Raw genomic sequence first — 27,709 nt, forward strand, 5'->3', positions numbered from 1 at the left:
CATCACAGAGTGCAGCCACTGGGCACTCATAATCCTCCAAAAATACAGCCCTCTGTTGAAAAAATAGTCAAACCTCAATATATCGAACATGGATGTATCAAATTATTGCGTATCAAATCACGCTGAGGGCGCCATTTGAACATAGTGGCGTACGCACGCAGTGGCTTGGCTAGTTCGGCAATGTCAACAACGTAATGCATTTGCCGCACTGACTCTTCCTCAGTGCCGTGCTCTGCGCCTGCTGGCTGCCACGCCTTGCGAGGACTGGCGGTTTGCACCCATAAAGACGCACAACAGCGCATGCTCACTGGGCTCACTCAAGACGCCTTGGCTGACGCCACTTAATTCTTTGTTATTGACAGTGTTTAAAAATACTTCAATTGACAAGACGTGGAGATCGCGGCAGAAGTAGCAGCCAACCGAATATGTTGCAGAGTTTGATCCCACAAGTGCTGATCTTGAACCGCTCCTGACTTCAACAGAGGCTGCAGCTGCTTTGGCCCTTCTACGCCGCTACTGCGGCGCAACAGAGGGCACTAGCCTATCACTTGTGGATCGTTTAGACTATGTTGAGGACTTCGTGTTTAAGCACGTGGCTGCCAATAAGAAGCAGGCTACACTGCTGCAGTACTTTCAGTCAAATAAGCACAAATACTCTGTGTGAAGCTTCGTCAAGTGAGTATTTACTGCGCCACGATTGGGGCGCAATTGGGGATTGTTGTTCGGAGGATGCATTCAGTTGCGCCACGCATGACTGGCCTAGGCCATGCAGAGTTCGCGTAGCCGTCGAAGTTGGCGTGGCCTAGGCTAACTGGGTGCGGTGCAGTCGACCACGCTCTCCCTAGCTGACGAAGTAGGCGCAGCCTAGGCAAATTGCGTGTGGTGCAACTAAACACTCGCTCCGAACAACAACCCCAATCGTGCCCTTGGTTCATTGAGAGATTCACAAAAGTTTTTGACGCATTTCTTATGTGATTTTATCTATCGAATTCTGACTATGTAGAGCTATTTCGGGATCACCGTGCTGTTCGATATATCGAGGTTCGACTGTACATGAAACAAGCACTGTGTATCGGAACAGTCGCATCTTCAGAGTCGAATCTCAATGCTACTTTAGGATCAGAAGGCTCACAAGGAATTGCGATTTATTAAACAGGCGACTGCATTGACTTCATGGCTATTATCGTCGAGCCTATAGGACTGATGGTGCTAGTCCAGTCTCTGCTTTCAGCGCAGGGCTCTATGAGTACTGTCCACTACAGGGCTCCCCTCCTAGCGATGAAGGCACTGCCGCTGAGCGGTTTAAGTTGTGGAGATGGCACAGCCAGAGTCTAGATGAGCTGGCTTCAAGCGTTCAATGGAAATGGTCTCTTCACGACTGTTGACAAGAATTGTGAAAAACTTTGCGTCTCGTTTGAGGACTTTGAAGGGATCGTCATACGGAGCTTGTAAAGGAGTGCGAGTAATGCCGCGACGGATAAATACGTGACTGCTATGAAGTAAAGGTGGGCTCATGTAAACATTTCTGCGGTCGTTATGAAGCGGCGGTGGTATAACAGTGGCCATTGTAATGTGAAGGCAGCCAGCGTAGGATTGTAGGTCAGCAGATGACGGTTCCGAGGCTAAGAACTCACCGGGTATGCAATGTGTTGTGCCGAAAACAGGTTCTGCTGAGGAACACTGTGCATCTGCTTTCAGAACTGTGTGAAGACCTAGTAGAACCACAGGTAGGCGCTCTGTCCATGGAATCATAGTGTCATGGGTACAAAGTGCCGCTTTTAATTGACGATGGAAATGTTCTACCATGCCATTGGAACCTGGGTGATAAACTGTCATTCGCATGTGCGTTACACCTAGAAGACGGGAGACAGCTTGAAAGAGGGATGAGTCAAATTGTCTTCCTTTGTCTGTCGTTATGGTGTGTGGCACACCGTAACGGGAAACCCAGGTATTTAAGATGACCTGGGCTACGGACTCTGCAGTAATGTGAGAGAGAGACATTGCTTTAGGCAGGCGCATGACGCAGTCGATACAACCGAGTATGTATCGTTGGTTCGAGGATGGTGGCAGTGGACCAATGATATCGATGTGAATGTCGCCAAAACGAACATCTGGTGGTGGAAAATGAACAAGCACACTCATAGCGTGTCGACTGACCTTGGCGCGCTGGGACTGTTTGCATGCCAGAGCCCAGCAACGAACGTCAGCGTTCATACGTGGCCACAGATAGCAGGAAGTGACCAGACATGTGGAACATACTCCAGGGTGCGATAAGTGTAGTGTGTCAAAAACTTGCTGCCGAAATTGATGTGGAACGTACGGTCAAGGATGACCCATAGACATGTCACCTATCACTGTGACGTTGCAGCCAGGCAGCAAGATATCTTCGAAGCGCAGAGAATCGTTGGCCGTCCAGAGTGTTTGAAGTTCACGGGCTGTGCGTTGAGCGGTAGCAAGGCGGACTAAGTCATTGCAGAACAATTTACTTGGCTCGCATTTATATAAATCCGTCACAGAGTGTCAGCGACAGGATTATCGGCACCAATGATATTTCATTTCATTTCATTTTTATTCCTTAAAGACCCCATAATGGGGTATTACATAAGATGTGGGTTACACAGAAATAAGCAGAAACCACGTGTTAATCTATGGTGAAAGGTGATTGGTGAAGCTTTCTATGAAGGTGGATGGACAAGGGATGGTAGCGGTGTTGCCCGGAAGGCCATTCCAGTCAGCAGCTGTACGAGGAAAAAATGAGGTAGAAAAGGTAATGGTGCGTGCACGTGGGTGCGCGACTTAAAAAGGATGACCAGTGCGATTAGATATGCATGTTGGTGGAACAAAGTATGGCGGGATACCTATGGGGCTATGAAAAAGTTTATAGAATAAAGAAAGACTGGCGATACGGCGGCAACATGAGAGAAGGGGTAAATTAGATTCTAATTTTAGTGATGACACACTCACATCATAAGAATACGAACGATGAATGAATCTAGTGGCACGGTTTTGAAGTGACTCAAGGGTGCCTTGAATATAAAAGCTTGTCGCAGATTGCAAATTGGTGAAGCATATTCCAATTTTGTTTGCACGAGAGTTTTATAAGCTAACAATTTTACGTTCTTAGGTGCGTTATGTAGATGACGTCGCAAAAATCCAAGTGTTTTATTTGCAGATGATATGACGTTAGTGACGTGCAAAGCCCAAGAAAGGTCACGGCAGAAAGCGACTCCCAGATACTTAAAACGATTGAACTGCTTCGACAGGAACGCTGCTAATCGTATAAGAAAAAACAAGTGGAAAGCGGCGGCGGTTGAAAGATAAGGTTTTGCATTTGTGAGGGTTAAGTTCTATGAGCCAATCATCGCGCCATTGCTTTACATGGTTAAGATCACTTTGAAGGGTTAATTGATCAGAGGCGTTGGCAACAGTGCGATAAATAACACAGTCATCTGCAAACATTCGGATATTACAAGATACATGAGTTGGTAGGTCGTTAATGTATATAAGGAATAAAAGCAGGCCAAGGACGGACCCTTGCGGAACGCCTGATGTTACTGGAAGGGAAGCAGAGGTAGCATTGTTCACAAAAACAGCCCGAGAGCGGTTATTTAGAAATTCACGGATCCAATTTATGATGTCGGGGTGAAGATTTAACAGTGAAAGTTTGAGTAGAAGGCATTTATGGGGTACTTTGTCAAACGCTCTCGCGAAGTCCATAAAAATGGCGTCAGTCTGAAAATTGCAGTCTAAGTTTGCATGTAAGTCGTGCGCAAGCATGGCCAGTTGTGTTTCCTACGAAAAACCCCTGCGAAATTCATGCTGCGCAGGATTGAAGAAATTATTCGAATCGAGAAAGTCCATGATATGTGTGTAAATGACATGCTCCATGATTTTGCACGGGATACTGGTTAAAGAAATGGGTCGGTAGTTTAGCGGTGATTCTCTGATACCTGGCTTGAAGACTGGAATGACTTTTCCGTATTTCCAATCGGCGGGAAGCTGGCCCGTGGAAAGTGACTGTGAGTAAACACAAAAATGATGCACAAATGTTTTGAGTGTTCCTTAGAAATTTTGAGTTAATGTTATCGATCCCGGCTGATGAAGATAGTTTAAGTTTGTCAATTATGGCAGAAATTCCAGATGCGACAAAGAAAATTGGCGGAATAACAGTTCCGAAGACATTGGAGTGTACAGGGGGTGGCATGTCGGTTTCTTTACTAAATACGGATGAAAAGGCGGTGTTAAACATATTAGCATATTCAAAGTCGGTGGCCACTTCACCTGATTCTTTCGTAAGAGCGACAGTGGATGCGTGGTTTGGGTTTATAATCTGCCAGAATTTTCGTGGGTTGGTAGTCAGCATTTTCGGCGAGTCAGCGTGGAAAAAAGAATGCTTAGCGTTGCAAATTGCCGTTAGATATGTTTTGTCAGCTGTATAATATTTCAGCCATGCGTTTTCATCATCCCGCAGCTTGGCGGAGCGGAAGAGGCGTTTTTTCTTGTTTTCTAGTCTTTTAAGTGTTTTAGTAAACCATGGTTTTTGAGAGCAGGCACGGTAACTAAATTTAGGGATGAATTTGTCGACAAATATATCTATCTTATCCTTAAATAGCGTCCAGTTTTCATGCACTGAGCGACAATTAAAATTCTCTTCGAATATTGGAAGAAAATGATTTAGTATGTTTGATTTAGTTTGATATTGGAAGAAATGATTTGATTTAGAAAATGATACGCCGAATATCTGTAGTGAATCCGGAGATATATGCAAGCTGGCGAATTTCGTGGGGAATGTACAAGGAACTGTTGGAGGTAATAGCATAAATGAGTGGTTTGTGTTCAGTGAGAATAAACAACTGACGCCCTTCGAGATTGTGACGGAAGTGGCGGACTGCAAGGTAGAGTCCTAGCAATTCGTGACCGAAAGTGCTGTAGTGAGTTTGTTGCGGTGTCAGCTTATAGGCTGCCCTGTCTTGCCAACCAGTTGTTGAAACACGGGGCCAACAGTTATGTCAGAGGCATCCACCATAACGGACAATGGAGCATCTCGTTGCGGGTGAGCCAGTAGAGTAGTGGTTGCAAAGGTGTTCTTGGCAGAGATAAAAGCAGATTCAGCAGCATTAGTCCACGATATAGGCCTGCTACCTCGTGGTGTGCTAGAGAGTTGAATGTGCAGAGGGTGTAAACGAGGAATGAAACGATAGTAATTGATGAGGCCCAGAAATGCCCATAATTGCTTGGTGGAACACGGACATGGGAAATCTTTAATGGCTTGGACACTGGATGGGACGGGTTGGATGCCATGCTCGTCTACTCGATGGCCCAGAAAATCGAGAGAAGCAACGCCAAACTCATTCTTTGAGATGTTTACAACCAGGCCGTATTGACGGAGGCGTTCAAACACCTTACGTAGGTCAGATTCGTGTTCCACAGCAGAGCGACTGAATACAAGAATGTTGTCTAAATAGGTGAAGCAACAAGTCAGGCTACAGAGTGCTTGGTAGATGAACCGCTGAAATGTTTGAGCGGCATTACGGAGGCTGAATGCATGCAGACGTATTCAAACATGCCAAAATGGTAATGATTTCAGTTTTAGGAATGTCTGAAGGCTCGACAGGAATCAGATGGTAGGCTTTTACCAGATTCACTTTGCTAAATATTCAGCACCCATGAAGCAATGCGGTGAAATCGTCGAGGTGAGGTATGGGGTACTTACCGGGAATCGTCACTTTGTTTAAGGCACAGTAATCAGCTTATGGTCGCCAATCACCCGTCTTCTTGGGCACCATGTGTAAAGCAGATCACCAAGGGCTAGCGGAAGGACAAACGAAGCCCAACTTTAGCATGTGTTCGAATTCTTGTTTTGCAATTTTGAGACGGTCTGGTGCTAAGCGGTGAGGTCAGGCATATACTGGTGGTCCTTTAGTCACAATGTGGTGCGTGACGTTGTGCACTGTTGGACGATCTGGCGAGGGTGGTTCGAACAGCTCTGGAAAGTCCAGCAGGATGATCCACCACAGTTTCGGTACCTAGGTGTGCAGTTGTACGAGACGCAAAGGTGGTGCAGACGTGGTCATACCTTGTAAGGACAGGTTTGTTGAGGAGTCAAGAAGGTGGGAGATGCGAAGGTCGATGAGAGGGCTAAACTTCTACAGAAAATCAGCACCAATGATTGGCCTGCGGACATCAGTGACGGTGAATAACCATCGAAAAGGGCGTCGCAGACCAAGGTCAAGGGTGACAGATTTCTGGCTGTACCTTTCAGTGTTGGAACCGTTGATGGCAGTGAGAAAAGACGTGTCATGGCGATGCCTTCTGCGGTCTTGAAAAGTAGGGGGAATGAAACAAATTTCCGCACCAGTGCCTACAAGGTCACGAGCTTTGGTGACACGCTCGGTGATGTAGAAGAGACGGCTTGGTGTAGAGCCAGTAGCACTAGCTGTCATCACTGACTGGCCTGACAGTTTCCCCAGAAAGTTGCAAGGTAGACTGAACTGCCGTGCGCGAGTGCCATATCTGGCTAATACCAACAAATAAAGGGAGATGGAGGGCGTGACATGTTCTGGTCATGCGAGCGATGCTGCTGCTGCTGGTTATTTGCCCGAGAGTGTAAGGCAGCCAACGGGTTAGTTAGCTCCTCTACTTGCACAGCAAGGCGCGTGCTTGAACTGTCGGGTTCATGAAAGTGCTGCTGCAACTTGGGTTGTGTCGCAACGGGTGCATTGCCACGGTCAACAGTGGTTATCACAGGATGGAAAGAATCCATCATCTGCCATCATCGCTAAGGCCTCGACAGACATGTTAGTAGGTGAAGCACATAAAATCATGCGTACCTGGTTCGGTAGAAGCTGTAAGAAGAGCTCGCGAAGGATTTTCGAGTCTGTTGATGATGGACTGGTTCCCAGGAGTTGTGTCATGCAGCAAAGCAGCTCAGTCGGTTTTCTGTCACCAAGTTCCTCCGATGAGAAGAGCTGTTGCATCCGTTGCGACTCAGAGTCGGTGGTGCACCATAGTAACTCCCGCTTAAGGGTATCGTACTCATCATCGGGTGGAGCAGCTAGCAAAATGTCGCAGACCAAAGCTGCACTCGTCGGGTTAAGCGCACTCACGACGTTGTTGTACTTGGCCACCTGAAATGTTACTCAGTGACGGCGAAACTGCGCCTCGATATGGGCGAACCAGAGTTCACAGTTCAATGGCCAGAAATTGGAAAGTTTCAGTGCGTCGACGGAAGATGTGTTTTCCTCGAGACATTGTTATTCGGCAGCTGGTTCCATGGCGTTGAGAAGAAACTTGGTAGACATATACAGTGATGATGTGGTATCAGGTCCTGGCCACCATCTTGTAGGAACAGAAGGCCCACAAAGAATTGCCATTTTTTAACACGTGACTGCGTTGATGCCCAGGCTACCATCGTCAAGCCTATATGTCTGATGGCACTAGTCGTGCGATGTGAGGCTGTGACACTTTGGTAACGGCTCAGCTCCACTGCAGCTAGCTTAGTAAGCATAATAACTTATTTTTTAATGAGCATTCATAATTAACCCTTTGAAGATTTTTGCCGCACATGTACGGCGGCGGTTTTCTGTCCCACAAGGTCTTTGCCGTATGGGTACGGTTCCGATCCTCTGTTTGAAATTTCGCGCCATAATGACTATGCGGGTTCACCGAAAGGTGCTGCCACCTCTTAGCACTTACCAGAAGCGTTTGAAATTTGCGCTACCTTCTTGGGGAGATAAACAGAACTGATTGCTAGCTTCAGCGCGTCACTCAGACTGCGGCAATGCCCCTTTGGCGTTTTCGGTTTCGCCGCGTGGTCGCAACGGAGGCGCGCGAAACGTGGTTTTTCTCTTTGTCGGCACGCTCTCGCAAAGGCGACGGAAGTTGATTTCTATCTTGATTGGCACTGCTTTTAGCTTGTTTATCACCACCGCTCACGAGGTATTATCGCTCTCCGCAGCAACGCGCTTGCGCGAGAGGGTGCATCAGACCTCTGCCCAAGGCAGCCGCACGCAGAGATGTCATGTGTGCGCCAACACAACTCCTCGCTCCAAGAGAACATACACGCATTTTAGGTGTGCAGACTGCGATAAGGCGCTGTGCGTAGACCCGTGTTTCAAGGAGTACCACGCCTGGAAGTACTATTGACCATATTGCAGTTCTGAGTGATGCCGACACCAAAATACTGTTCCTAATTATTTGTTAGTATTTATTCCCGACTTTATACATTTTGTACATTCAAGATCCGCAATAAAGTAATTTGACCACCTGGAAAAGTTTTTTAAAAAATAATTCGACCCTCAAAGGGTTAAAGGCACCGTTTTGTCTTACTACTGCCGACTTACATAACAGCACGAAACATGAGGAACGGGCGACAATGTATATGTATGTATACATATGCATAGCATGGACAGTAGAATAAACAGTTGGAAGTCATCCCTCTTTTCACTCGGTCTCTATCACCGTCCCTTCATGTTTCACGTTGTTACATAAGTTGCATTAAACCAACTAGCCCAGCAAGCAACCGTTCTACTGCCAGCCTTTGCTATGTGAAAACTTGTTCTCTCACCATCTTGAAATGACAGAGGCGATGTGACAAGTAGGCTGTTGCTAACACCACGAACACGATTTCAGTTTCGGATCCAACAGTAACGTGTGGGAAACTTTCATATTCATATTCTTTGAAAAAATGGCGCTTGTAAGAATTGAGCAAATATGCCAACACATCATGAGCTGCCATTTTCAGTCAAAACTCTGCTAAGGGCACACCAAAACAGCACATCCACTGACTTCTACTGCTAACAGGGCAGATGCTGCAGCCATTAGGGTCACGATTGGGGTTAGGCAAGTATATGCTTGAAGTCAAGTCTGAATTATTTGGCGAAGGTAAATTTCAGAATCAAAATAACAAGAGCGCTGGCCTAGGGAAATGTACGGGTGCTGGCTAGGACCTCTGGCTGAGATCGAATTAACCGAAAAGTCAAACTAAGCGGAGTCGAATTAATGGAAGTCTACTGTAACAGCTCTGGTTAAACAGTGTAAAGGGAAATATGTATACGGACAAGCTATTGTTATTTGAACTCACTCCTCAATCGAGGCGAATTGTCAAACTGTCACTGTAACAGAAAGCAAGATAAGGCCTCACTGCCAAGACGGGAATTGAATTCTGGGTTTTACGTGCTAAAACAACGATTTTTTTGAATGAATGAATGAATGAATGTTTATTTTGACAGAAATAAAATACAAAGAATCTCTGTCAAAGAGGCTGACAAAAAGGCACGAATGCCTGACTAAGTGTCAGTCCCCTTCCCCGACCCATTCCCAGTGCACAAAACACTCAAGCACACAGGGCAAGCATGGTACACAAAGTGGATACATATACAAAAAAATGAAAAGTACATGAAATATGTAACAGAAATACTGAATTTGATTTGTGTACAAAAGAATGAGAAGTCATACCTGAAGCGACAGCAAATACATGTTCACTTTTTTTTTGAAAATGTTTAGGGACGGTGATTCATTTATTATAGTGAGTAAGCCAGGGTGATGATTCAAAAAATCTGCAACTATGAATGTCTGCTTTTGCATGCCGTAATTGGTACGGATCTTGCCCTTGTTGTAAATTAATTGCCTTGTGTTATATTTATGTTCATTCGGGAGGTATGTTTTAAAAAAGGCGCTTTCATTGAGTCTTACCTCTTTAAATATTGCAATGGCTGTTTTTTTGTTAATAAGGTTTTCTAATGTTAAAATACAATTCTTCTTGAAAAGCGGAGCGGAGTGGCTTCTATAGGGCGCATTCTCAATTACCCGAATCATGCGTTTCTGTAAGGTTAGTAAACTATGGATGTTAGTTTTCGTTGTGGTACACCACACAGATAAACAATATTGGAGGCGCGAATGCACTAGGCTATAGTATAATTGTTTTTTTAATCTAGAAGGTAATAGACGTTTTAATTTATTAATAACACCGATGGATCTTGCAATGCTGGTTTTAATGTTGCCGACATGACTGGACCAGTTTAAGTTTTCTTCAAACGTAACACCAAGGAACCTCTGGCACGTAGAGCGTATAATGACTTCATCACGGAATTGTAACACTAAGCTATCATCAATACCTTTGTTACGAGGCCGAAAAATGATGTATTTTGTCTTTTTAGTGTTTAATTCCAATTTATTTCCTCTAAGCCAGTCTGAAAGATTACTGAGCCAAATATTTGCTTCTTCCTCGAGAGTAAGCAAGTTTCCACCAGAAAAGAAGATATTAGTGTCATCAGCATACATGATTATGTCAGGTGTCAGAGGCACGTTTGTGATGTCATTAATGTATAATAAAAAAAGAAGTGGCCCTAGGATGGACCCCTGCGGAACACCGTATTTGATTTCACCCATTGCCGATTTGGAATGACAAATGTATGTGTACTGTAGTCGGTTGGTTAAATAATTTTTAATTAGGTTAAGAGCAGTTCCCCTAATGCCGTACTCACTTAACTTTTGTAACAAGATATCGTGTTTAATGGAATCGAATGCCTTTTTAAAGTCAAGAAATATTCCTATTGTGTACAGCTTGTCCTCAAAGTTACTTATTATTTTTTCTTTGATCTTTAGCAGCGCCATTTCAGTACATTGGTGTTTTCGGAAACCGTATTGCTTTTCTGTTATAATATTATTTTGAGTACAGAAATTTAAAATTCTTTCGTTAATGACCTGCTCTACTATTTTGGAGAAAATTGGGAGAACTGAAATCGGTCTGTAGTTGTTCACGTCATTTCTGTCTCCCCCTTTAAAAACTACCGATACCCGTGCAATCTTTAATTCATCGGGGAATGCGCCAGTGCACAAAATTAAATTGCATATGTGCGACATCACTTTACAAATATGCAGCGCCACAGCTTTTATTGGTTCTGCCTTTATGTCATCTACACCACATGCTGTGGAATTCTTTAACTTTAGAAATAAGCTACTTATTTCAGCCTCGTCTGTCGGTGCAAGAAATTGATAATGAGGCACACATAGTGGGGGACTCCGCATTAATTTTGATCACCAGGGGATCTTTAATGTGCCCACAATGCATGGGACAAGGGTGTTTTTGCATTTCGCCCTCATCACAATGCAGCCGCGGCGGCCAGGGTTTGATCCCGCGACCTCATGCATGACAGCGCAACACCATAGCAGGTAAGCCACCATGGTGGGCGCCAAGGTGTGCATGACAGGAAAGAATGAGCACTCACAGCCAGCAGCAGCCTCGTGGGGGAGACCCAGAGACAGGAGAGGAATGGCAGGTATTGGGTGCGCACGCAAGTGATGGCTTGCCCCCGCTGGGCGTCCGCGACGCACACGCTGGAGTCGTGGCCAACCCAGGCCAGCCGAGTGCCATCGCCCGAGAAGCACACCGAGTGAACCCAGCCAACTGCAAAAAGCCAGCAAGGTTGCGGTAGACTGTTAAAAAGAAACACCAAGTCAGTATTTCGAGACTTATTACAGCCGAGCTTTGACATGAAGGCCTTAGCAGTAATTCTTTACCAACAAAGTCCCCCACTGATAATTCAGACACTGGTAATTTGGACATGCTTGATTATTTGAACAGCTCCCCAGCACCGCCACTGGCTCCATACACTTAATGTATAAGGACGATAGAAATTTCAGACACCTTATGGTGCAATGTGCAAAAATTTGGACTTCAACTGCACGAACATGTGCCAATTCGGCCACTGAGTAGTGCAGAAATAGAGATTATTTTATTTTGATCTTTCGCCAGCTTGCTCATTGGCCAGGCCACCGGTGCCTCCTCAAAACCAAAACTAGCAAAGCCTAGTCGATCTAGTAGTCGCCAATAGCGGCCAAACCGCAGGACAAGCCATGCCAACTAAGTCGCAAAGGCTGCATTTGCAATTTTTCGGGCGAGCTTTGTTCTGCTCTAATAGCCCACCATTCATGGCCAGCCAATACCACTGATAATGCGGGTGGAGCATTGCTCTGCCCACTAACAAAGCATGAAATGTGTGAAAAGAAATATATAGCATAAAATACATGGCTAGAAAATCACTGTCTAGCCCAAAGGGAAGTGTATGCAAGAGTAGCAACACATTAACTTGTGCTGTATTTTCGGATGATCCCTTTTGAAGATACGATCACTTTCGCAATATTCTGTGTGACTAGCAGAAGACATATCAACGGGTGGCAGTGTTCTTGCACTATAATAGTACAGTCGAACCTCAATATAACGAAGTTGTACTTGCAGCAGAAAATTTTGTGAAATCTCGAATTTTGTTAAATTGAGCTTTGCAAGTTTCAACGTTAAAAACAACTTTACAAGTTCACAGAGCATTTATGGTGCACAGTACCTTGTTAGTGGGCACTCATAAATAAATTGCCAGAAGGTCAGGCCACAATAGCACAGTTATGAGCGCCAGTTGGTGCGGTGCAGATCGTGCCGAGAGCAATGTATTGACGTGGCTCACGGCAACAGAGATTCGCGTGTGTTGCATCGCACGGCATCGTAAATCTCGGACACCGTAGCTGTCTGCGCTTAGTGCCCACAGCCAGCACCCACAAAATAAAAATAAAAGTGTAAAAAGATACGGTATTCGTCCTGAGCAAAATAAAACACGAAAAAAAAAATGAACAGCAGTATTGGCAGAAAGGCGGAGCATTGATGGCACGTGCACTCAGGCAAAAGTTACCAGACCTCACTCGATGACTGCCAACTCACAGCCAAAACTTGAGTGAGTGCTTCGCCCCGTGTATCGGAAACTTGAGTTTATGCGACTGCCAACCCTAGACGCGCGGGAACAACAAAATGGGCGTGAAGGCCCCAATTACTTCAGCCTTTCCACTTGCCGCAGTGAAATCACCTCCATGATACAGTGCATGGCCCATTTAGCGTGGATGCATACATGCTAAGAGGAGAAAGCAGATAGGCATGCGTTCCTGCACTGCCTCCCCCCAGCGCATGCGCCGTCACGTTACCGCATGTTCACTCCCTCACCATTATTTTTTCACAGACGGAATCGTCAGCTCTCGTATTTTTCCAAGCTCTGTGGGCTGCCGCACGCCTCGCAACCTCCGCAATGGTGCATCAGTTTTTCCTGCCTACCCCAGACACGCTTTGACGGCAGTTTTGCCGCTTAAAGTTTTCATGCATAAGGGCACTTGAAATAACTTTTGCATCGGCTGACATTTTTTATATTCTTTGGATAGATTCACTAGCCATACAAAGCTCCAAGTACATGCTTGAGATGGCCGAAAACTTCGTTAAATTGAAGCTGTGTCACGAAATTACTTCGTTAAATCAAAAAAAAACATAGATGGTTTTCAATGCAACTAAGATTGGGAAATGAAACTAGTTAATTACATTGTGAATTTCATTAAATCGAGCCTTGTTATATCGAGGTTTGATTGTATAGCATGCTTGATACTCTGCCGAAAATACTGTCCCTTGGACATCGATGCGTGTTGCGCGAGTCAAGCGAAATTAAAGGTATCCCCAAAAGTGATAATCTAACATGATATCATTAAAAGCCAACAAACACTGACACCAAGGACAACATAAGGAAAATTACTTGTGCTTAATAAATGAAATAAAAGAAACTATAAAAGAAACTAGAAACTATAAAAATAAATAAATGAAATAAAGAAATGGAAATTAATCTTAAGAAAACACAGTATATGACTATAACTCACAGAAAGTCTATCTTTAGGTTCAATTATACATTAATGGGTAACGATTTAATACAAACTGACACAGTAAAATATTTAGGCTTAACCTTTACAAGCGCGTTAAAATGGAATACCCATATCGATAATACATGTATGAAGGCCTTCTGAACACTCGCTTTCTTGCAAAGAAAATTAACTGCAGCACCATCCTATGTGAAACTAACAGCATATAAAACTTTAGTAAGGCCAATTCTTGAGTATGGTAGCATAGTGTGGAATCCGCACCAGAAAGGTCTCTCACAGAAATTAGAAAGTATTGAAAATAAAGCATTGCGATTTATATACCATAAGTATTCTCGACACGAAAGCGCAAGTGCTTATAGAAACCAAGCAGCACTGCCTACCCTTGTTTGTCGGCGTCGTGTGGCTGTCATGAAATTTCTTTTTATGCTATGTAATGACAACATTAACATAAATAAGTGAGATTACGTGTAATCACCACACCGACAATCCAATAGAACCTGTCATAATAAACACATCAGGCGGTATCTGACACAGTGCAACACGTTTAGATATTCACATTTCCCATGGGCAGAAATCTGGAATGCGTTGCCAAAGGAAATTGTAGAATCAGATTCTGTGGATGGCTTTGTCGCAAAATTGGAGCCATATTTTGGTTGCTCATGAAAGTATTTGAGCGCGTAGTTTAAAGATAATGAGTTGGTTGAATGATTGGACACTAGTGCACGTGTGATTGTATACAGCCTTATGATTTCAAATGTAAGTATTGCAATGTGCTGAATAGTGGTGTTTTATTGACCCCCAATAATTACAAGAATGTTATACAACTAATATTGCAATTGTTTGGAGCACCTTTTGTTATTCCTTGATTCATGAGAAACAAAGAAAGTGTCTTGTGTTGAATACCAGTGTTGTTGTATGGCAGTTTTGTTTCCTGTATTTTGTTTTTTTTCCCTTTTTTTCCCCTGTCTTTTCCATGCTCATGTGTATTTTACAATTCACTTCCTGTTTGGGCCTGTGCAAAGGACTACAGTATTGTTAAAAAAAAAAAAATTAATTAATGAAAATGAAAGCGGATGAAAAAACTTGCCGCAGGTGGGGACCGAACCTACAACCTTCGCATTTTGCGTGTGATGCTCTGCCAACTGAGCTACCGCAGCGCCGTTTCTCCATCCACTTTCTTGGGTATTTATGTTTCCTAGTAGAACCCTTGAGTGTTAAGCCCGTTTCACATGCAAGCGATTGAGCGAATGGAGTGAACAGCGGCGCGGCGCTGCGAAGCTTTTCGCAAGGTTTCGTTTCACATGCATTGCCGCCGTGCGCTTTCCGCCGCTGCGAATAGCAATGTTGCTGGCAAAAAACTCCGGACTTTCAGCCCGTTTCGGTAGTTTGCGGCTATCAACATAAGTATTGCTTTGTCCCTGCTTCTCAAATTTTTATTTTTTAAATACATATCCTGCAATTAGCAATTCGTTGAAAAGCTCTCTTGGCATGTTGCTCGTACCACGTTTAGCAAGTAAACAAACATCGTCCTATGCGCAGGCTTGTCCTAGTCTGTCTTCCTTGTGTCCGTGGTTTTATTCGCGCTAAACTACTACTTCAAATATGGACGACCAACTAGCCCAACAGTCAACTCTTCTAGCATTAAAGTACTTTTTCCCGCAATGTAGTATTTCTGAAATAGCCAATTTTCACTTCAAATGCCTTTCTCCACTTCGAAAAAAAAAAAAAAAAAAGTGGTTCAGGGCCCCTTTAATAGAAACCGACGAGAACATAACAAACAAAAAAGCTATTACTGGCTTTTTTGTCGGTACCGTGGCTTCCTTGCAGTAGTAAAACAGGCCTAGAAGTTGCGGACAAGCATTTCAGTTTTACTAAGCATTGTCCCACTTCCTTATGGTGCAACAACGCTCTGTGCGTGCATCAAGTTAGATGGCCTCGAGACAGTGGCTTTCTAGCGCTGCAAAAGCATGTTGCATCATAATCTCAAGGCCACGTTTTCGGCACACCGTGGCGTCACTATTTGTCCTCCGAAAAGTGGGATGTGCTGCATGCAATTATAAATGCACAAAGAAGGCCAGGTTTGCTTCTTTAAATTGAATTTAGGTGCCAGAGGTGTGACTGCTTTATATCTAACTCCAAAACACACATTAGTAATCATCTTATCAGGGCAATGGCAAAGCTATGAGTGAAGGAATGTCCAGTGTGCTTTCTGACACCACCTATTTTCCTAGTGATGCAGTTACTTTACATAATTACAAGACAGTGCTTGGTTTAGTGATGGACCCACTGTGCCGTAATTATGTTACTGTGCCACAAACAATGTGCAATGCAGACACTTACTGCCACTGGCAGAAAGTTCAGCCACTAGACTGCCAAACGAGGGGCTCTTGTCGTTCCAGGGTGTCGGCTGAGGAGTACTGTCCACCTCCTTGATGTAAGCAGAGAACACCCTGCACACACGGGCACCAAGGACAACAGTCACAACAAAAAGCGTAACATCAACAGCAACGGAAGAATAATTTTTTTTTTTCAGTGCACGCTTTTCCAGAAGCCACGCTGAACAGATTTTTTTTTTCATTGGTGTCCTCATTTCCATGTGGTGCACCTACAGAGGTAACTCAATGTAACAAACTCGAACGAAGCAGCTTATAGAATATAACAAAGTAGACCTAGAATCTGGTCTGCTATGCTTTGCTTTGATGCTTATTCTACTGCTATAACGAAAACGAAAATGCAAGGTCTGAGACAATGTCGGTTATTGCAAACCAAGTATTTCTATGCGTGTTCTGACCAACAACTTGGTCAGCTCGCAGCCAGCAAACAAACGTGGCGATCACGTCTGATCACACTAATTGCACAGTTACACACGAGTGTCAGTACAAAGCACGTTTGTAATTCAGTGCTGTTAATGTGGCATGCATTTGCACTGCAAGCCACCTGTGGGCCGTTACAATCAACCGGAGACCACATCACTGGCCTGTCTGAGGCATCACACATGCTTGCATTTCTTTTGCATAGACCCGATCATGGATTTTTGTTTTCCGATTAACTCAGCACATCGGCTGATAACGAATATTGCGTGTAACGAAGGTACTATTTTCCTGTCAGATGTGGCTTTACTATAACAAGGCTTGACTATTTATGTATGTACAATGCTCGGCAATTGAAATGAGATGTTCGGACAGTATGGCAGGCAGTGATTCTTGCGCCACAGGCGAGTGCTGGGTGATCGCTGAGGGGGCCCAATTGTGTCACTATGCATCAAGATGACTCTCGTACTCATGGGACATAAAAGTGAATCAGCTCAATGTCCCCATCGTCCAATGGTGGCGCAAAAAAAGTGTCGGCCGCCATGCTGAGCACTGCATTTTAATCACTGCGCACCGTGCACCTATTGTGTAATACGCCCCATAGCTGTGAACATGAACCTGTGTCTTTCAGCAGGCTGGTAACCAGTGCTAGACGTTACCAACTAGCCCCCCAGCCTTCAGTCCCAATTGTGCAGAGACTCACTGCAGTGACAGGCATATGCGAACACCAGAACGCTTCTGCCTGCTCTTCTATGTATCAACACACTAGGGGTACTGCAGTGCTCACTCACGCAAGACCCACACATATTTTTTTCCAGACTTATGGCTACTCACTGAAGTCACACACTATTCTCAGATTGCTATGCAAAATAAGTGACACCACTGGCGAATGACTATGAAACATACAGCCACCAACGAAGTTTGCCGCAAAAATTTCCGAATAATCGGGTAGTCGAAACCCGCGGTAACGAAATCCCGAGACAACAAAATTCTAGCTGCAACGAAATATTTTCGGATCCCCGGCGAACACCCATAGGAGTCAATGCATTTCCTATCTCGCGACAAGGAAACTTTTTTTTACAGCAACCCCTCATTAATGAAATTTTCTGAAACGACAGTCGGCAAATAATCTACTCACGTAACACTAACTGTGTGTCCAAAAACTGCTCACATGCATTCGTCGTGCGCTTAAATTGCATGAACTACCACCACAGCACACTTGCGTGGCGACCGCCATTATTGTTTACAATAAAAAAATCCCCACGACACCTCGTGACAGGCGACAGTGATGATGAAGATGGTGGTCATTCACCCGTCGCAACGCGTGGCTGCACAGTGTTCGGGCCAAAAATGCAATTATTAATATTTAAATTATACAAATTAAAAAGAAAAGAACCGCAGGCAACCTCGCAGTGAGCACATTTTATTTAATCCTGTGTGCCATCACAGCATGTGCCAAATGCAGAGCTAAATGCCTGTGTGGCGCCGTGGCAGCCAAATCGACATCTACTACATGTGAAGGCTCAGATAACCCGGATGACGCTTTATCAGTGGGCTTTGTGTAGCGCCGCACACGGTCGTGTGCTCAGTGTCGTCGGTGCTAGAATGCGTCAACTGTGTGTCTGTGTGCCAATCGGACCATTTGCTTGGCCAGCCTGCTAAGATGCCGCCTCCAGCCAAAAAGAGGAAATTTATGACATTGCAGGATAAGGCTGCAATTATTGCCCAAGCTGAAAAGGGCAGGAAGAAAATGGACATCGCCGAAGAATTTGGAATTGCGTGGAGTTTGATATCTACGATTCTGAAAACAAGGCCTCCATTCTCGACACGCTCAGAAACGGTGTGAGCACGAAGAACAAAATGGTGAGCGCTGCGCCATTTCCAGACATAGACAAGGCGGTGTTCGCATGGTCTTTTGAACAGCGTGCCAACAAAGTGCCGTTGTCTGGCAGAGTGCTTCAGCAGAAGGCGCTGGACTTTGCGAGCATTCTCGGGCACGCTGATTTTAAGGCTAGCCCTGGCTGGTGGAGCCGTTTAAAAGCTTGCCGCAACACGGTAGCCAAAGTCATTTCCGGGGAGGCAGCAGCCATCGACCCTGTGACGTCGTCATGGCTGCTGACCAACAAAGAAGTATTGGACCAGTACAAGCCCTCGGACATTTGTAATGCGGATGAGAAGGCGTTATTCTACGAGATGCTGTCATCGAAGACCCTGGACTTAAAAGGCCAGAGATGCCGCGGGAGGAAATACAGCAAGCGGTGCGTAAATTTTGTTGTGCACTAACATGGATGGCACAAACAACCACTGCTTGTAATCGGCAGAAGTAAGAAGCCCCGCTGCTTCAAGGGAAATCGTCGGCTGCCCGTACAATATGCCGCGAACCTGAAGGCACGCATGACCCGGGCCAAATTTGGCAGCTGGCTCGAGGCCATCGATAGAGACATGCGGAAGGCAGGCAGGTCGGTCTGCCTTTTTTTGGACGATTGTAGTGCCCATCATGTTGATGACGTGGAGCTTGGACAAGTGAGATTGGTTTTTTCCCCACTAAACTGCACTTCCGTGCTGAAGCCGCTCAATCAAGGCGTCATTTGTAGCGTCAAGTGCACCTACAGGGAGAGGCTGATGCTGCTGAACCTCCAGTTGAAGCGTCCCACCATAGTGGACATGTTCATGGCACTTGAGATGGTGGCCACCGCATGGGTTGCGACATCACCAGCCGTGATAGCTAATTGTTTTAAACATGCCGGCTTCATTGCCACTCGGCAAGCATCATGCGCTGATCCAATGGCATCGCACGAAGATTCGCCTGAAGGTGCACTCGATGACGGTGCTGACAACGCAGTGCCGCCATCGCTGGTCCACGCAGGGGATAAACTTGCTGCCATGACAGACGGTGTTCCAGATGGCCTCAGCATCGATGAGTATGTTCGTGCGGATGAAAGTGTTGTCGTGCATGAAGAGATGGCCGATGAGGTCATCATAAGCAGCGTTTGCGAAGGTGCCGACGACCACCAGATACCTAATCATGAGAAGACTGCGAACCTGCGGGATCTGTTGAATGCCTTCGATGTAATTCGTTCATTTTTCGGTGAGCACGATGACGACGAGGCAATGGACCACTTTTTGCAGTGCGAATCGAGAGCAGTAAAATTGCTGCAAGGCAAGGATCGGCAAAGTAAGCTAATCTGACATTCACTGTACTGACAAGTAACCCTTTTTTTTTTTTACATCGCTGACTTTTTCAGCAACCTTGCCATGGCCAATTTTGCCTACAAAGGAACTTACCTGAAAAAAACTTGCTCTAAGCAAGCACGTCGAAGTACTAGAAGCAGCAATGCATTGATAGGAGAGCACAGTTTGGGTAGAATCACAATTTTTCTTTTTTTCCATGCATTTTTACTACATTATGCCTCCACATCTTTCAAAAGCTTTAAAACATAGTCATAAGAAGAATTTATTTTTCGTAACCCTTTCGAATGAGCCCACATTCGTAAACTTTACATAAAGTTTGGGGGAATCGGTAAGTGTGCAAACGGCATACACCAAGTACAGCGTCCTGAAAAGTGAAACTGCAAATGGGGTCCCAAAAGAAGCTGTTCAGAGCAGTACGTGAACTGATAGAAGAGGCACTTGCTTGCTTCCAGCAGAAACCAAAATGATGAACAAGTTGCGCTCACTATCAAATAATTAGAGCAGACTCCCCCCCCCCCCCCCAAAGGCTTTCAGCGCCATTGGCAGGGCAACGATAATGGGAGTATGAAACAATGAGAATGGCACATTTGGCTTGCATGCTGTAGATTCAGAATAATAGACTCCAGAGTAATCTGGTGAATGCATCCTCCATTCAGCCTACTGCTAATTTCGGTTAAACCTATCGACTAGTGCTATTATCTTAATAAAGGGAAGGAACTATGAATGGGACTTCAGTAACATGCTTCACTATTTAGGTTATGTTTAAGGGGAGACGCGGGGATCAGATCACGAAAATCGCAAAAAAGATCGATTTTTGGCAACGACGCGTTTCGGTATTGCAATGCTAAATCTACATTGTATCAAAATGGTTTAACTGAAAACGCACTAAAAGTGCCCGAAAAAAATTCATTTATGAGTTCGTAGGGCGAGAAAACAGCTTTAAATCGCGTAAAATCACCGCAGTTCGCGGAGCCCTAACTCGTCTTTCCCGCCACCGAACGCCGCCATCTTGGTATCGTTCGAAAGCTCGAAGTTTCGCCATTCCCTTTCTGCATAGAGTTTCTCACTACATTACCTAGAGGGAAATCTGGCGCTGCTGCGCTGTGGTATGCATGGGAATGCCGGTATATTGTGACTTCGGATTGGCATCGTTCTCGTAGAGGCAGGACACCTTGAAGACGCGCTTGGCAAATACCGTTCCGTCTGTCACAATGATTCATTTTCTACTAAAACAGCACGTAAAAAGCTGTTTTAGCTTCATTATTACGCGAAAACATGTTTTTTTTAACTATGAGAACTTGTTATTGTGTGTACGACTACATGTTACGTAAAAAGTATCAGCGGGCCGCTAAAGTTGGAGGACAGACGACAAGGTTTGTGCTGGCTTTGAAACAGTTGGTCATCTGTTCTTGCTTTTCTTCGCTTGGTCATGCATTGTGGGTGAGTAAAGATGTAATATGGGTGAATGGAAACATTTTATGAAGATTTTACTTTGAGAACGCGTTATTTGCGTAGCCATATTCACGTTTTAGACGAAGCCTCTTACAACACCAGCCAACGCGAGCCTCGCAGACACATATACCGTCATTCCCATGACGGCATGGTGCCACCTTAAGAAACTCCCATAGACGGTGGCGCCAGATTGCCCTCTAGGTGTTATAGTGAGAAACTCTATGCCTTTCTGAATTCTTCGGTCGTCGCCATCTTGTAACAAACACACAAACACAAAAGAAGCGCGGGTCTGCTAGAGGCGGTCACACGGGCCCTGCGATGAAAGCGGGCCTCCGATTGGTTGCCGTACTGAAAGGAGTCTCGCCATTGGTTGCTGCTGCAGCAGCGGGCAAGCTGACAACCACAGCGGACCGCAGTTGTCTGCTTTGAAAACCACGCCAGCGTGTTTCTTCGTTTGACACTCGCAGAGTTCGGATTTTTGAAAGCTCCCAGGTCAGTGATGGCTCGTCGCTCGTTCGAAAAGAACTTTTAAATGAAGCATGCCTTCGGAAAACGGAAGTGCAAGCCTCCTACGGCGAGAAAAAGACGGCGGCCAGCGGGAGAAGCGCAGAACCCGACTGAACACGCGGATAACGTGCCGCGTTATCTTGCACCGTGCGATTCCAGCAGCGAAGCCAACAATCGCCCTGTGACATCGACACTGATAACCAAGCCACCGGAAGACGTGCCAACGGAGACTCTCGCACCTGTGCGTACGGCCGCGCGAGTCAGCAACCGAGATCGCGTTGTTGGAGGCGACGCGGGTCGAAGGTCTCCATCGCCGACAGAGACGGTGTGCGTTTCCGATGCATCGTGCGACAGGGACACGCAGCCTGCGAGTGAGCCCCAACCGTCGACGAGCTACATACTGTATGGTGACTCAAGGCTCACCAGACGAATCGTCGCACGATTCAGACGCGCCTCGAGGCGCGTTTTGTGCCAGCGGTGACTGCAGAAGCGCAGGCATGCAGCAGTCGCGACTCCCTTCGCGCAGTGTCCGCGACTGAGCGGAAGCAGCAATGCCAAGAACAAATTTCGGCCCCTTGTGACTGTGAGTTCATTATTAAGCCTGTTTCCGCGATGAACTCTTTGATCGCTAAATCTCTGTGCCCAAGATGCCAACAGCGTTCTGTGGGTGTACACTGCGATACCAGGCTCGGTCTGGCAGTGAAAATGGTGGTCATGCACTACTCCAGACGGCACAAGAAAAGGATAAAGAACGCCTGAAGAAGGCATCCAAAGCCCACCAAACAATGAGGCAAAGGTGTAAGAAGATGCCTGACAGCAATGATTCAAAATATTACAGCCATGGTGCTTTTGAATAAATTTGCAGTGCTGTTAAAACTTTGCAGCCAGTTTTCTCAATAGCATTTTTTTTTTTTGTCAATCACCTCGCTCGTGGAATGCGTAGCACAACAATGGCTGGACAGATTTTGGCCCAGTTTGTTTTGCTGTGATCCACAAGCTGTGCTGTACTTAAAGACAGTCTTGAAATGTTTCTTTATCTTTCCATTATTTAATTATTTCACAATTACTACGTGGCTCCATGCAGTGAAGCACAGTCATGTGCATGTTATGTTGAGCAAAAAATAATTAGCGCTTAAAAAAAAAAAAATCGAACAGTGTCTTGATGTAGATTAGACATCTGTGCAAACATACAAAGTATTCCCTGCTCCCTATCATATTTCGTTACTGTGCCAGGCTTTCCACAAGCAAGGAACTTATAAATTCTTATAAAACAAAAACTAATTAAGATATCCTAATGAAATTTTAGATTTGTCATTTTATTGCAATGTGCAGTGTGTGTGCCAAATTTCAGCCCTTTCTGTCAAGAAACAAGAAAGTTAATTCTGATCCCCTCCTCCCCCCTTAAAAGCAGAGCAAGTTGGAGAAATTGGCATATTTTTCCTGTGTTTCATCTCATTACCCCATTTTTGCCTCTACTATAATGCTGCAACTTTGTTAAAATTAACTAAATTCTGGGATATTACATGCCAAAATCGCAATCTGATTGTGAGGTACGCCATAGTGGAGACGTCTAGACTAATTTTAACTACCCTGAGGCTTCTTTTATCGTGCACGGAATGCACGGTGCAGGAGCGTCCTTGCATGCCGTCCCAGTTGGAATGTGGCCACCGTGGCTGTGATCAAACCTGCGACTTCGAGCTCAGCTGCACAACGACACCGCCACGGAGCTACTGCAGCGAGTGTGTAACTTTTTTATCGGGTGCAGTTTCGAAGGAGCATTCCTCCAGTTGCTTTCAACCAGTGGAATGCCCTGAAAGTGCTAAGTGCAGGAACAGCGTCGGTGAAGAGGACACCTTCGACTCCTAGAAGCAGAGGCAGTGCTAACCTGGTGCGGAAGTCGGTGGAGCCACAGGCAAGCAGGCAGTTGTTGGGGTGCCAGTCGACCGAGGTGACAGTTGACTTGATGGGCTTCTTGATGTGCTTGCTCACCCACCAGTTGTGGTCCTCCTCAAAGTAGCACACTGACACCAGCTTGGCACCTGACCCCACTGCAAACTTGTTCTCTGCACAGAGAGCAACTCCGTAAAACCTATTGCAGTGGGTTGGCATTTTTGCGTCTTCTGTAAGTCAACAAATTGTGGGATATAACATGTGGATATAATGACACACTAGCAGCGCCTGTGCATTGCATCAGTTCACATAAGGGATGTCTTGTGCTTTGTAACCCGTCACCATTGTCGAAAATAACACAAAGGAAATCCAAACACATCACCACTACAACAATGCTTGTAGGTCCATTTCAGTTCCTGTGTGTGTGCTCTATGGCAGACAGAAGCATAAGTGAAACGTAAGTCATTGTCCCATGTGCTCTCACGGATGGCAGCTAGAAAAAACAAGGGCCAACTCGTTTGGCTCAATGAACACGAAAATGTGAGAGCGAAGCCTGGCAGGAGTCACAAAACTGTGAAATTGAGAGATGCCTATAATTTCATACACCACACTTGGCACAGAAATTTTAAATACACATGACCTGCCCGATAACTACATCAAATAATGCTTTCATACTGTACTGCTTCAATCAGCCTAGCTTGATCTAAAGCTACTTTCCATATAATGTCACAGATGCACATGTTTAACATTACCATGCCATCACTTTAGTAACCGAAACGTTGAACTAAGTAAGGTAACTATTCTAAAATGTTGCGGTCAGGCTCACTGACCAAGGGGCGACCACCGAACACAGGTGGCAGCACGGTTGATTCGCAGCAGCACCAAGGTGGGGGTCCACACCGTGGCATTGGTGCCAGGCTCCTCTGAGCCCAGGGTCCAGACGTACGCATTGCGATCTGCAGCACACGTCACAATGCGGTTACTGTGTGGAGCCCAGTCGATGCTGGTCACTCGCAGGTCGTGCCGGCTGAGCGTCTGCCCCCGTGACCATCCTCCGCCCGCCTCTCGCTTGTAGAGCTGCACATCCGCATTGTTGGGGCACAGTGCCACCTCTGCGACCATGGTGAGGAACAAACATTCAGGGCGGGAAGGGAGAAAAGTGTGGTTATCACCACCATTAAGAGGAAGCTTTAGCTCGGGTGCTCCTATCTAAATACATGTAAAAGGAGAATTCGTTTTTCTCGGCAACCACTGCCCCAAATTTGACGAGGTTTGTTGCATTTAAAAGAAAAACTTAAAATCTAGTGACTGTTGGTTTCCAATTTTTGATTGAGGTCGTCAATTTTTTATTAAAAAGTGGCAAGAATCAAGAATTTTCAGAAAAAACTACCAAGTTTACAACTGTAGCTCAGCAATGAAACATGATATCACATGTGAATTGCATCTAATAGTACATCTAAAGCAGAGAAAATTGATATGTTACACATGAATCTAAAAAAATTTAATAATATAGAAATACAGCTTTTGCAGAACCCTTGTACACAACCTAACAAATGCACGTAAGATATAAAATGACATACCAAATTTGTCTCCTTTCAATGATCTAGTGGATTCTGTTTACAGAACCGTGATATCTGTTCTTGATGCAGAGCTATTAACTTGTAAACTTTGTGCTATCTTTTTCAAATGTTTGAATTCTTGAAAACCTTTTCAACAAAATTCAGGCTCTAAATCGAAATTCTGCTTCAAACAGTCACTAGAATTTAGCTTTCTCTTTCAAATGCAACTTCATTAAAATCGGTCCAGGGATAATCTCAGAAAAACGTTTTTGCGTTTTACATGTATTTGAATAGGCCGCATCGGAGTTGTGCCCGAGCTAAAGCTTCCTCTTAGCCTCACTACACCCACTGCAGGGGAAAGAGCCCTACCAGAGACAGGCAGTTAGCCCCACCCCACATCAACTGCAATTACCTTCTGCCACACTACACTGCAATTCTCTCAGCACCATCTCATGTTCTACACATTACATGGCCTGCTCAACACCACCCTCCGAAGTTATGGCTGCCATCCCTTAAGAGGAAGCTTTAGCTCAGGGCCAACTCCAACGCGGCCTATTCAAATACATGTAAAAACGCAAAAATGTTTTTCTGAGATAACCCCTGGACCGATTTTAATGAAATTTGTTGCATTTGAGAGAAAAAGTTAAATTCTAGTGACTGTTGGAAGCGGAATTTTGATTTAGGGCTTGAATTTTGTTAAAAGGATTTTCAAAAATTCAGGCGTTCGAAAAAAATAGAAGCATGAAGTTTACAAACTAATAGCGCTGCATCAAAAAGAGATATGGCGTTTCTGTAAACGGTATCCATTAGACCATTCAAAGCGGACAAATTTGATATGTCAGTTTACATCTTACGTGAACTTGTTACGTTGTTTACGAGGGTTCTGCAAAAGTTGTAATTACACATTACCCCATTTTTTGAGGTTCATGTGTAACATATCAACTTTGTCCGCTTTAGATATGCTATCAGGCATAATTCACAGAATTGCGATATAATTTTTTCTTGCTGAGTTACGGAGTTGTAAACTTGATAGTTTCGTTTTCTGAAAATTTGCGATTTTTGCCAAGATTTTATAAAAAATTGACGACATAAATCTAAAATTCGGAACCAACAGTCACTAGATTTTAAGTTTTTCTTTTAAATGCAGCAAACCCTGTCAAATTTGGTGTAGTGGTTGCCGAGAAAAACGAATTCTCCTTTTACATGTATTTAGATAGGAGCACCCGAGCTAAAGCTTCCTCTTAACGAGTCATTTATATTTTCATCACCGTTTGCAGTGACCTTAGTTTCCCAAGGTATTCCTACATGTTTTAATTAAGTTTCAGCCCCACAGAATAGCGGCAAAATTAAGTGATCACATTCTTTTTTTTAAGGATAGATAAGCTGCATTGCAGACTTCTGTGAAATGCACTGCAAGCCACATATTTTTCTTCTGCAGACTTCCCTTTCATGAACATCAGCTCAGGCAAACTTTAAGCATGCACTGCATAAACATGGTGGCTAGAGACTGGAAGATAAAAAAAATGTTCCAGGGTTACTTGTACGTGTAAATGAAGTGTAACTGCAATGGGTGCATAAGCGTTCATGTGCACTCTTTTCAGCACTGCTACCACTCATTACTTGACACACATCTAGTCAGCACCTCGAAACGGAAATCATCATCAGTTTGCAGCATGTAAAATATGCATTGTGGAATACTGAACTATGTTAGTGTTGTTTACAACAAAGTACTAGCATCTACATCGAAGGTGCCTTCTTTCACATATTATGCACCACTGCACCCTTCATCCTTCACAATCAATTTAGAAAACCCTTCAAGGCGAGATCATGAGAATGTCTTCTGTTACTAATCCTTTGTGAATGGACTTGGAATTACAAGTAATGTGCTCCAATTTAGTGTTACAAGTAATGTGCTGCAGCTACTACTATATAAAACACACAAATACGCTTATTCGCAATTCTAATCACGTCAGTATGTATGGCAACAGAGCTGTGCTATGTCATATAGAAGACACTTAGAATCCCCCAAACACAACAGGGAGGTAGGAATACCACGCATATTTTTGTGGCCCTGAGAGAACTACATTTGTGGTATATATATATATATATATATATATATATATGTGCACTTTATTAACAACCACTAACCTTTAGATGCCGCAAACTTGGAACAGCAGTGAATGACAAGCAACGAAATGCTTTTAGATAACAGTAACTTATTCGATGACTGTACTGTAGGTGATTTTGCTGGCTTCAGCAACTCGTGGCGACAAGCTTGCTCGAAGCAAGTAACCTTGCTGATATAAGGCACCTTGCACTGCCACAAGAGAGCTGTGCAGCTACCATCACAAATTCTTGTCTTGCATGCATTCTTTTGCAATCTTTCTTGCGCTGCCCCATCCTCCAACTCCCTTAGAACTTTTTTGTAAACAGAATTTATTTTTTTGTAAAGCTTAACCAACAAAACGAGCTGAAATTTATGAACTTCATAAAAATATATGAGGCTTGGCAGGTATGCTCATGGAGTTTAACATGGTCAAAATTGATCCAGGGCCTTTAACTACGCTGTCCATAGTGAAGAGCTCTGGATTAATTTTGACCACCTGGTCTTCCTTAATG

The 27,709-nt window shown here is 44.6% G+C and overlaps 1 protein-coding gene across 3 annotated transcripts in view; it reads right to left on the bottom strand.

The window, feature by feature from the left end:
• The window catches only part of Arpc1 (Actin-related protein 2/3 complex, subunit 1A), a 54,643-nt gene that overhangs the window by 22,724 nt on the left and 4,210 nt on the right, over positions 1 to 27,709 (bottom strand). For all 3 annotated transcript variants that reach the window (XM_075700993.1, XM_075700991.1, XM_075700992.1), the window contains exons 3-6: positions 24,362 to 24,643; positions 23,527 to 23,704; positions 16,021 to 16,130; positions 11,229 to 11,407 (exon numbers count right to left, since the gene is read on the bottom strand). In XM_075700993.1, coding sequence (XP_075557108.1) covers positions 11,229 to 11,407; positions 16,021 to 16,130; positions 23,527 to 23,704; positions 24,362 to 24,643 — 749 coding nt within the window. The remainder of the gene's footprint in view (positions 1 to 11,228; positions 11,408 to 16,020; positions 16,131 to 23,526; positions 23,705 to 24,361; positions 24,644 to 27,709) is intronic.

This window comes from Dermacentor variabilis, chromosome 8, assembly GCF_050947875.1.
Source record: "Dermacentor variabilis isolate Ectoservices chromosome 8, ASM5094787v1, whole genome shotgun sequence".
Taxonomy (NCBI): domain Eukaryota; kingdom Metazoa; phylum Arthropoda; class Arachnida; order Ixodida; family Ixodidae; genus Dermacentor; species Dermacentor variabilis.